The sequence below is a fragment of the Pteropus vampyrus genome, unplaced genomic scaffold (genome assembly GCF_000151845.1).
Source record: "Pteropus vampyrus isolate Shadow unplaced genomic scaffold, Pvam_2.0 Scaffold220, whole genome shotgun sequence".
NCBI classification, from domain to species: domain Eukaryota; kingdom Metazoa; phylum Chordata; class Mammalia; order Chiroptera; family Pteropodidae; genus Pteropus; species Pteropus vampyrus.
In genome coordinates, this window is record NW_011889001.1 from 1,476,449 (window position 1) to 1,488,546 (window position 12,098).

General features: G+C 32.8%; 1 protein-coding gene across 1 annotated transcript in view; it reads right to left on the reverse strand.

Annotated features, from left to right (window-relative positions):
- Positions 1 to 12,098, reverse strand: part of STAG1 (stromal antigen 1) — a 335,236-nt gene that overhangs the window by 33,491 nt on the left and 289,647 nt on the right. Inside the window, exons 24-27 of the mRNA XM_023538374.1 lie at positions 9,563 to 9,737; positions 7,854 to 7,993; positions 3,449 to 3,550; positions 594 to 743 (exon numbers count right to left, since the gene is read on the reverse strand). Of these exons, the coding sequence (XP_023394142.1) occupies positions 594 to 743; positions 3,449 to 3,550; positions 7,854 to 7,993; positions 9,563 to 9,737 (567 nt within the window). The remainder of the gene's footprint in view (positions 1 to 593; positions 744 to 3,448; positions 3,551 to 7,853; positions 7,994 to 9,562; positions 9,738 to 12,098) is intronic.

Below are 12,098 nucleotides of genomic sequence, written 5' to 3' on the forward strand. Positions count from 1 at the left end.
ATTCAAATGGTAAAGTAATGTTAATTGTATGACATATCTGCATAATAATCTTTAATTTTATTTACAGTAGAAACTATGAGTTGTGAAAAATAATTTAAAAATTAAACAGGCACAAAGCTAAATTCCTGTATGTATCTTTTAGGGATACGAGAATACCCTGGAAAGATTATATATATTGTCAGAAAATTTCGTTATTAGAGTTGGTCATAGTACCAAGCAGTTCTGTGAGTTTCTGTAAGGTACTTAAAATTTTGTCACTCAATTTTTAGTTATGAAATAAGAATGACCAAATCAGCACTGAAAGTGGTTTTAAATCCATGTCTCCCACTATTTTTCACTGATAGACCAGATAAGAATATTTTGTTAAACGTTACTTTCTATACTTTATAAGATGAAAAAAATGCGCAGTTTAAGTTATTTTCAAGTAAAAATGGTCTCCTAGTTGAGAATGACTACAGACAATCTCTAAAGTTCTTATAACTTAAAAATGCATTTGTCCTTTAAAAATGGGTCAAATAACAGTTATTTTAGTTAAATACAGAATCTAGTAAACCAGATTCTGTATAATAGAAAGTGCTTATTTAGCTCACTCACTTGTGAAGCGTGGCAACTGCTTCTCGTGTCTTGATTTGGTCCAGTCCAAATGTAAGGGCAAAGCGACGTGCCAGTTCTTTAATGCCACTGACATGGGCAGATGTCCTATCTAGGTTGGGACCTTGCTCTTGAACAAGTTCATTAAACAACTGGTAGAAAGAAAAATAGAGAGGAAAAAATACAGCTAAGAAATATTTATTTTATTTATTGTTAAAATAGGTAATATAACTTAAAAATATTTAATAGGCATTTGGTGAAATATCTATTTCCCTCTTTGCATTTAATTGTAGCCACACTGTTTCCCTTCTCCAAGTCATCTACTACTAGTTTCTTGAGAACATTTTCATGTTAGTTGTGTGATTAAATTCAAACAAAATTTTATTTTTTTTAACAACAAAAAAATACATTTTGGGTTGGGAAAAAAAGTTTACGGACATATACTATGTATCCATAAACATCTATGCATTCTTTTTGTTTTCATTTTCACAGCAATGGCAATGAAATATAGGGTTCAGAACTTTATTTTTTCATTTATTAACATCTTAGACAAGAATATTATACAAAATACCAGCTGGATATATACGACTATGATTTTTCTCACCCAATAACAAAACATACAAAAAAGTTCTTAAGCTGGGTAAAGGGGTTTTATAAATTATATATACATTACATATATTTTATCAAAATAACAACAAAAACAAAACTTTGGAGTACTAAAGAATATAAAAGCAATCATCATTCTACCACCAAAGTTAGAAACAACTGTATCTGTACAGATCTTCTTTCCTGCCTATTATGACCGATGAACACTACAGGTTTTTAAATAAAGCCATACACTTTTTATGTAGTGGATCTCATTCTTACCTACATGCAGCAGTTTTTCTCCTGTGCTTACTGTTCTCTCCTGAATCATTAACTATTCCCTCTGCTAGATGTATATCCTAACTTCTTAATTCCATCTTCTCTGCCAGCACCTTCAACTCATTTTTCTCTTTATGGCAAAGATCCTGAAAAGTATTGCTTACATTTGTATTCTTCACTTACTCACCTCCCAGTCTCCCAATTCACTCTAATCACACTGTCCCATTGAAACAGCTCTTGTTATCTAATAATTTTGTTATCAACCATTTTGATAAACTATTACCCAGCAATAGTTTGGCCTGGCCTGAACTACTTACTGTGCCAGGACGAGAAACAGTTTTTCCAAAGACTTTCAAATTTTTTAACAAATAATTGTTTACCAATTCTTGGACTTCAAAAGTTTTTCATAGGTAGTTGTACACAATAGTCTTTAACTTTAAAATTTACATTTAAAATGGACACAAAGAATATATTTCTTTGTATAAAATTCAAGAAATATCAAATAAAAGTTCTCCTTTCTTTTTCCCAGTAAATATTATTCTTCTCTCCAAAGGTAATCATGTTAAAGTTCAGAAGTTTTCTAGAGCAGTTTAGAAACACTGATATATTTCATACATGAAGTTTTTATTTTTATATAAATGGTATTGTACTACATATTTTGTCCTAAAACCTGCTTACTTTTCATTTAATATTTTGTCTTAGAAATCTTTTAGGTACTTAAGAGTATCGGCTTATTTAACCATTCCTCTGTTGATGAACATCGAGACTATTTTCAAATTTTCAATATTACAGAAACTGCTGCAACAAAACACCTTTTACATATATAACTGTGTGCTCACCTACATGTGTCTATTAGATTAATTGTAGCAAAATACTGGTTTAAAAAGTATACCTTAAATTTTGAAATATACTACAAAATTACATTCTAAGGAGATAAAACCAATTTCTTTCATAAGAGACATTTTCTTTCACATCTTTTTCAATCATTGGTATTGTCGATCATTTTAATTCATGCCACTCTGTTCGGCAGTGATAAATATGTCCTTGTTTTAATTTATATTTCATGAATTATTGATGAAGCTATGCCTCTTTTCATGTTTATTGGTTTTTAAGATTTCTTCTTCTAAAAAGTGGCCTTTCATATCCTTTTTTTGCTCACTTTCCTATGGGTTATTTTCTTAGTGATCTGTACAATTTGTTAAGTATGATTAAAAATACTTTCCTCAATTTATTATTGGTTTTAAACTTTTTTCAGAGTGCTGATTGATGATTAATCTATTTAAGTTTATACATATCATCAATTTTTTATTTTGTGGCTTCTTTCTTCAGTAAGGACTTCCCTACTCAAGGAGAGAAAAATATCCTATTTTGTTTTCTTATAAACTTTTAATTTTTAACAGTTATATATAATCCACCTTGTACTTATATTTTGGGTGGAAACATGTTATGTAGGGTACTAAAAATAGCTATTTTTTCCAAATACATAGTTAATTGACCCATCATCATTTAATGAACAGGCCCAATCCCTTCCTGATTTGAAATGAGACCTTTCTAATAGAATCAATATATACGCACATACCTATAACCCCTCCCCCTGAAATATCTGTATTAATTTACTAGGCATTTGCTAGGAATCTTATTTATGCAATATATGTGCCATATTTTCTTATCTGAACATCACTGCTGCCCATTCTTCATTAAATACTTTAAAAATGCATTTCTGTATTTTTTTTAATGATTATTTTAAATATCCTATTTGGCATTTCATCTGGTCCAAGAGTTGACCACCTTAGAATCTCATCTATTTAAAATATAAAGTATCTTCCAAAAAAGGGCCATGTAACATGTGTTTTTATCCCAGAAAGTATCCATAGTAATATACTGATATAATGACCTAATTTAAACGAGGTAAGGTACCTAGCACATACTAAGCACAAGGAACTGCTCAATATACTAATTCCACTTCTCATCTCTTGCCTTTCAAATTTCTTACCTGTTGTAAACTGAGAATGAGGGTCTTGGCGCACTGAATTTTATCAATCTGCCTGGTTTTACTCAGTGTTTCCTTGATAATATCACCATAGTCATTGTAATACTGTGGAGAAAAGAAAACATAGCTTTAAAATTATTGAATCTTCTTTAGATAAAAAATGGGTTGATGAAAAACATAGAAAGGTGAAGTATTTAATTTCATCTTAAACGAGAGTTTAAAGTTTTTGTATAAAGTCTCAGAAATACATATTTGATATTTAAGATTATGAATAGCTAATAAAAAAATTGGTAATTCTGAGAGGTGATAAAAGGTGAATGAAATACCTAATTTTTAAATAAACTTTTTAGTTTTTATTTAAACATTTAGAGCATGTCCCATTAAAGATGGATGTATAGTCAAATGTACAAACAGACTATAAAAATATATCTTGAATTATTTTCTCCATGTGGTTTATGCTGCCAATTTATTTTTTAAATAATATTTTAATTTTTCAATTATAGTTGGTGTACAATATTATATTAGTTTCAGATAAATGACACAGGGATTAGATATTTATATAACTTACAAAGTGATCATCCTATTAAATCTAGTACCCATCTGACACCATAGTTATAATACTATTAACTATATTTCTTATGCTGTACTTTATATATCCATTACTATTTTGTGACTAGTTTGTACTTCTGAATCCCTTCACTGTTTCGACTCACCCTACTAACCTCCTCCTATCTGATAACCATCAAAATGTTCTCTGTATCTGAGTTTACTTTGTTCTCGAGATTCTTCATGTAAATGAAATCATATGGCATTTGTCTTTCTCTGTCTGACTTGCTCCACTCAGCACAATACCCTCTAGGTCCGTCTATGTTGTTGGAGATGGCGAGATTTTGTTCTTTTTTTTATCATTCAGTATATTCCATTCTGTATGTGTACCACCTCTTCCTTATCCATTCCCCCGTTGATGGACACCCCAGTTGCCTCCCTGTCTTGGCTATTGTAAACAATGCTGCAATGAACATATGGATTCACAAGTCCCTTCAAAGTAGGGTTTTGGTTTTCTTTGGATAAATACCCAGAAGCAGGATTACTGGGTTTTTCTTTGTCTCTTGTTATGACCTTTGTTCTAAAGTCCGTTTTGGCAGGTACAAGTGTTGCTGCCCTAGCTTTTTTCCTTGTTTTGTTTTCACTTTCATGAAATATCTTTTTCCATCCTTTTACTATGTGTGTTTTTTGATCTGAAGGGGGTCTCTTGTAGGCAACTTATGTAAGGGTCTTGTTTTCTTATCCAATCAGCCACCCTGTGTTTTGATTGGAGCATTTAATCCATTTACATTTAAAGTAATAGGAGGGAGAGATGTAGTTAGACATTATTCATATTTTTTTAAATCTTCTTCTTCTTCAAGAAGTCCCTCTAACATTTCTTGTAATGCTAGTTTGGTGTTGATGAACCCCTGGTTCATTTTCTGGTCTGGGAAGCTCGTTTATCTGTCACTGAAGTTCTAAATAATAGCTTTACCGGGTGGGTAGCGTAATCTTGGCTGTAGGGCCTTGCTTTTCATCACTTTGACTATTTCGGGCCAATCCCTTCTGGCCTGCAAAGTTCCTGTTGAGAAATCAGCTGGCAGTCTTATGGGAGCTCCCTTGGAGGTAATTAACCGCTTTTCTCTTGCTGCTTTTAAGATTTTCCTTGTCTTTAACCTTTGGCTTTTTAATCATGATGTGTCTTGGTGTGGGCCTCTTTGGGTTCATCTTGCTTGGGACTCTGTGGTTCCTGGGCTTGTATGCCTGTTTCCTTCACCAGGTTAGAGAAGTCTTCCATCGTTATTTCTTCAGAAAGGCTTCCAATTCCCGGCTCTCTCTTCTCTTTCTGGTACTCCTATAATGTGAATGTTGGTACACTTGATGTCGTCCCAGAGGCCCCTTAAACTATCCTCACTTTTTTGGATTCCTTGTCCTTTCTGCTGTTCTGACTGGGTGTTTTCTGCTACCTTATCTTCCAGATTGCTGATCTGATCCTCTGTTTCATCTTATCTACTGTCAGTTCCCTGTGATGTAGTCTTCTATTCAGTTATTGTACTCTTCATTTCTGACTGGTTCTTTTTTATATTTGCTGTCTTCATTATGTTTTCTGCCGCTTTGTTAAAGTTCTCACTGAGTTCATCTACTCTTCCCCTGAGTTCACCGAACATCCTTATAACCAGTGTTTTGAACTTGGCATCTGGTAGATTGCTCATCTCCATTTTGTTTAGTTTTTCTCCTGGAGCTTTGTTCTGTTTTTCATTTGGGACATGCTTCTTGGTCTCCTCATTTTGGCTGCCTCCCTGTGTTTGTTTCTATGTATTAGGTAGAGCTGCCGTGTCTCCTGGTCTTAGTAGAGTGGCCTAATGGAGTAGGTGTCCTGTGGGGCCCCATGGCTCAGTCTCCCCGGTCACATGAACCAGGTGCTCTGCATGCGTGTCCCTTGTGTGGGTTGTGTGTTCCCCCCTGCTGTAGTTGAGTCTTGATTGCTACTGGCATCTCAGCTAGAGGGACAGACCCTCTTGCTTACTGGTTGTGAAGACTGGCCATGACTACAGTAGAGGAACTATTGTGGATGGGCTGACCCAACTGAATTTTTATAATCTTCAAAAATATCTGTAATAAACACATAGAGAAGATGGGCAAAAAGCCACATCGCCAATGATCTATAACAAAGGGTAGCAAACAGCTACTAGAATACTCACGAAAAGATAAAAGCCTATAATGAGCAGAGGTGTACAAAAATTGCTAAAGATGATGAAAGCCTTGGCTAAGACTCGCTTCTTGAAACCAATGTAGTATTGTTAAGTAATGACAAGGAAAAACCATGGTAAGCTCATATTTATCCATCCAAACCCTGTTTAGACATTAGTTTAGGAAACCTTCTCTGGTTCTTCTCACTTAAGTCTTTCTCTATATCCTGTGCTTACTTTGTAATTTATACATCTATCACTATAATAATCTTGCTGAGGCTTTATGGTCCAGTACAAAGAACTAAGCCTTAGAGCTAAAGAAATCTAAAATGAAATCCAAATTTTTGCTACTTTAAAAGTTGTGTGACTTTGGAAAGTTACTTGACCTATCTGAGCCTTAATTTCTTTATCTGTATATGGTAATATTTTTTACCTCTCAAGGTTATTGTAATCAACAAAGATAATATAAAACCCGCAGAAGAGTGTCTCAAATATAAATAGCACAAAGAAAACAGGCAGCTATTCATTATTTTATTATATTTACATTTCAGTTTCTCTATTAATCTATAAGCTTCTTAGTACAGTAATCATATCTTTTCTAAATCTCACACTGCAGTTGTCAGCAAAAAATTAGTTACTATGTTATAACTAGAATTGGACCACACCTAAACATGGATAGAGACATAAGTGGTTCAATATTCTGAAACTGGGTAAAATAAAACAGTGTCTTTGATATGAGAATAAGGGAAAAAAATAGTGTTCCTTCTTATCTGTGTCTGTCAGGGTATATTATAAAGATTTCTGAGCACTGCTTTTCTAGAGAGTCAGGAGCAAAATGGAGCTTGTGGAAAGAAGAGCAGCCAGGAAAGTAAGTATCTATCAAAATCATATGAAGAATGGGTTAAAATACTTCAACACCTCCTTACTTCCTTCAGGAAAAAATCTAAACTTCTCATATAGTATATAAAGTCTAACCTGTCACTTTCTTTAAATCTTATCTTTGGACTTGTTCTCATAAGGAATCTGTGTTGCTATATGAAATTACTTGCATTTCCTCCAAACAATTCATATTCTCTTGTGATGTTCATGAAGTTCAATCTACCTATAAGTCCTTCCACTAATTTTTTGCTTGACTAATTTATGTTTATTGTTTTAGACCTAGTTCAGAAGTCACTTCTAAAAAGTTTTCCTTAACCCTCATATTTTTTAAGAGTGGGTATCGGGTCTTATATATTTCAGGGAACCCCTACATACTTCTATTATACCATAATGCAATTATTTAATTACTTGACTATTTATAGCTTTAGACTGGATTAAAGCAGGAAAAACAAAAACCTTTTATAACTTTAGTGCCTGGCAGACAGTATGGTACACAGTTGATATACTTATAAAATATCTGAAGAGATGTCGTAAGGAAGAGAGATTAGCTTTCTTCCATGTTGATCTAGAGAGTACATGGCCTCGAGAAAATAAAAAAGCATTCTTTCATATAAATGTGAGAAACTCCTACTTTGTGGAATTGATACAATGGTACAGATTGATAAAAAGCTTATATTTATAAATAAAAGACTCTTAAATGTTACAAAAACCATCAATAATATATACGTAAAAGCTGTTAATTTTAGCTTGTCATTTTTATGTTTACTTGCAAATTTCTCTGCCAAATAGAAGAAAATAAAAAAACTAAACTATACCTTCATGTAGTGTTTAAAGATGTCTGCAGCTGCATGCATGTCAACAATATCATAAATGATAAGTTTGCTGAAGGCAGCAAGTAGATTTCTTCTTTTATGTAAGGCCTCAATTTTATTAGCTTCATCTTCTTCATCACCCTCTAACCACAGAAAATAAATGGGTTATGAACTTTGGCCCCTTATCCAATGTAAAACAAAGTAGAAAATCTGTATAATTAAAACCAGCTTATATTATAACTTCACAAAAATGTACAATTCAGTTTTAAATGGAATAAAAAATGTTAGCTATACTGTGTATTTTAGGGTGCTGTATTTAGTCACACATTTATCAAATACTGGGCACTAAGGTTCCTATCTTCTAGGAGGTAGTCATAGCAAAGATCGAGTAAGATGAGTAAACCATATGTAAAAAGATTATTTTTTTCTGCTATTTTTGTCATAATAATACTGCTGTCTGTTTACCTTAAAATGGTTGATTTTTCTTATTTCAATATTCCTTATATGCTAATACATTTCTACAGAAAAGAAATTTCTGGAAATTTTTAAGACAAAGCGGAAGTTTTCGTTTAGAAAAATATATGAAGAGTAATGAAAATATATGGGGGAGTTAGTTTTGAATGCTTGCTCTAAACATGGTTACAATAACAGCTGAGAAATAAAATATATTTTGCAAACCATGTTATATACATATACATTGTTTTAGAAAACCTATCACATACTTTCAAAATAAGTAGTGTTTCTTCCTCAGTTTTTTAATTCTCAGGCCCCACTGTCTTGTCTATTTCCAATCCTAGGAAATCTTTCTTTACAAGGCTAAAGATGATAAAAGTTACACTTGTTTTAGGCTCTGTAGTGATCTTTTCATTTCTTGGCCTGTCCCTATTTGAGGACAATGTTCTTTCTTCCTTTCTCCACATGTATAGGTACATTAAAAAAAAAAAAAATCCTTAATTTCTCTTCTTCTCTTTCTACTAATTGGTCCTGCTGTGAAGCATCAGTGTTTTGAGAAGCTGGAAATCTTTCTGCTCAAGACAGGCAGCAGGTAAATTTTATCTTCTGAGATTAATGTGGACTGTAAATTAAGATACTTTGTTTCAGTCTAGTATTTTCTAACATATTAAGTAAATAACATTATAATAGCATCAAATAGATCTGTGGATCAGATATGCCACACAGATCTTATTTTAGAGAGTTTAAATCATCTACTTCACAAATAACAATTCTATATAACACTTCTTTAAAATGATTTATATTCAGTTTAATTTTGCCAAGTTATCATTCTGTAGGCTCAGCACAATTTTGATTGGTGAGGTCTTTTTTTAGCACTTAATATCTTAAAGTTATATTTTGTTAATTTAAGTAATATATTATGACTACCCAAGAACAGAAAGGAACTCAGATGCTTTCTTTCAGAAAAACCGTGGACCTGGATATGGGTTGATTAGAAACAACATCCATTCCATGTATACATTTTGCACGTGTGTGAAACGACAAATGTACACAATTATTCATTATAGCAAAAGAAGGAAACTTTACTGTGTACATTTTTATTCTTTTTGGTTTGAACTACAAAAATGAATTATTATTAGTCTTTTTTTTTTTTTTGAGAGAAATTCTGGTATTTTTTAGTATTGAATTTGAATTTTTTCTCATGTCTTTTAAGGCTGGTAAACGCAGATCAATATTGAGAAGATGATAGCTACAAATACCCATGCTCTGGTTCTCCTCGTCTTGGTCAATGAAAACGTGATCCATCACAAAACTGAGGAGTTCAGACTGAAGTCCAGTATCTGGATTAAACACCAAAGGCTGAAGGCCCTCCCTGCCACCTGTCATTAATTGGTGGCTAAAAATCATCAAAAGATCACAGAGTAACATGAAAGCCTGGAATGCAAAGGGAATTCATCAGTAAAATACTGTACAAATATAGCTATGAACACAAATCAAAATTAATGAAAACATACTAAAGTATAATTTAATAATAGTACTATAATAAAAATTTTGAGTATTTAGATTCCAATTACTTATTTTAACATTTCTAAACTTTATAAAACACTAGTGACACTTAAGATCCAACCGCGCCCCCCCATATAATCTATCTCTTTTACTTGGCTATATTAAGTCAAAATAGCTGATTAAGAGATTTTTGACTTAAATTTAAAAAACAATGAGTTAAACTCAACTGTGGAAATATGAAATTGATGCAATAAATTATGACAGGTTAGAAATTAATCATATACTGTTTAATCAATTAATAAACATAAAGCTTAAGATAAACTAAATTCAATAAATTACAATGGAGTACTGTAAATCTGTAAGCTGCTATTTTGAATTCTTTTAAAAATCTAATGTAAAAAAAGTCTCTAACAGTAGGTTTAAAATTGAATTCAAGACCACATAAAAACCAGTATCTAAAAGCTTCCCAACAAATTTAATCCCTTAAGAAAACTTTCCAAGCATTTTCCTGAATAGAAAGTATTATAGCTTTGTTGTCAAATTTGCCCTATTTAAGGGATGGTATGAAATAAACTTGTCATTAGTTTTTTGTAACTAAAAGATTTTGTTGTTGGATAATAGAGGGCTCTGATATTTCAAAACAATTCCCTCATCCTTCTCCAAAAATTGGTTTCTATAGGAAATCACAACTTTGGCATGCATTTGGAGACTACTGTATACTTTGCTGTCCACCTCCAGCAAGAATCATAGCAATTCATGCTCTGAGTACACAACCATGAAATCCATAAAAATATTAGAAAGCCACTTGAAAAGAGAAACATAAAAGGAACCCAGGGTAATTTTTTTTTTTTTTTTTTTACCAAGGCCATAGTTTGGGATATTGCCAAACAGTGATGCTGCAGAAACACTGAACTTTTGGTTTAAATGTCCAGAGCTAGGCAATTTTAGACAGTGCTGGTGGAGCTTCAGAAGAGTTAGAGAGTAAGGTTTAGGGAAGACCATCTCTGTTCCCATTTTAAATTAGATGCTGATAACTCAGTAAAGACCTGTGATAACCTATTTGTAAGAGACAGTGAAGGATAAGTACTAGTTTATATTTTAATTACTCTTTTTCTAGTCCAACATCATAAAAAAAAATACAGAAAAGGTTCATTCTGTTTTATATAAAAGTACGTCCTAATAGAAGAAAAGTATAATTAAGTAGTTTACAAAATCACTTCATGGAAATGGTATTGTCTTGGGCTCCACTCCTTCCCAAGGGATGAGGAGTCTGGTGGACCAATGGTATATACCCATCTGTATTCCTACTTCCTTGCCCTAACAAATCTAATTCTGCTGCCAGAGTCTGCACAAGCTTCCTCATTATGCTCACTGCATCCCTAGTGTGCATACTTGTAGGTCCCAGGATTGTAAAGGAGCAGCTGTTTGAGGGGGTGATGCTGATAAGTTTGGACATGTGGGCTGATGTGTTCACACGCATGTGTGAGAAGTTCTTCCTCTTCTTACATGTTCTTCAATGAATTTGCTTTATTTTTATTGAGAACTCTTTAATAATTTCTTACCTGTTCTTTCACTGGAGTATTAACATTAGATAGGCACTGTTGGCAAACAGCCAAAAAGGATTTCACTGTTTTCCTCAATACCAACAAATCCTCCTGTAAGACATATTCAAATTTACAAGCATGAATTACAGTATCCTAGAAAATTGATGAAGAAATAAAAAATAGAAAATAGCTAAACTGGTATATTGTCAAGGAAATTCATAAAACCAAATTTATTGTTGGGAACCAAATCATAGTTTATCCTAGTTATTCTAATGGAAGGGGAAACAAAACTGATAAATCCCACACACTCAATTCCTTTTAGCTATGCAATGCTCAGTATGATTTTCTCCAACAAATTTTCCTTTATAAACATGTTTTACTTAGGCTGATATTAAAATTGTTAAGTTATTCCTATAACACTTACTAGGTGGTAAGTTTTAAGGTGAGGGAGCGCAGTAGCACACTGAAAAAATCAATTAAATAACATATGCATACTGAGTTTCTCCGATATTCTCAGCATTCTGCAAAATGTCAAGGGAACACAGATAACTTTAAGACATACCCATGCTCTCAAAGAATTCCTAGCAGGAAGTTAGACCAATTAGAAAATAAGTGTTCAATTTTGTTTTCCATTAACTCTACCAGAGAGAGATGAGCTGGAGGGACCTTCATAGGTAGATGGACTGTAAGACTGGATGGGTGAATAGGATTTAATTAGTTGGGCACATAGCATTCAGTGTCAAAC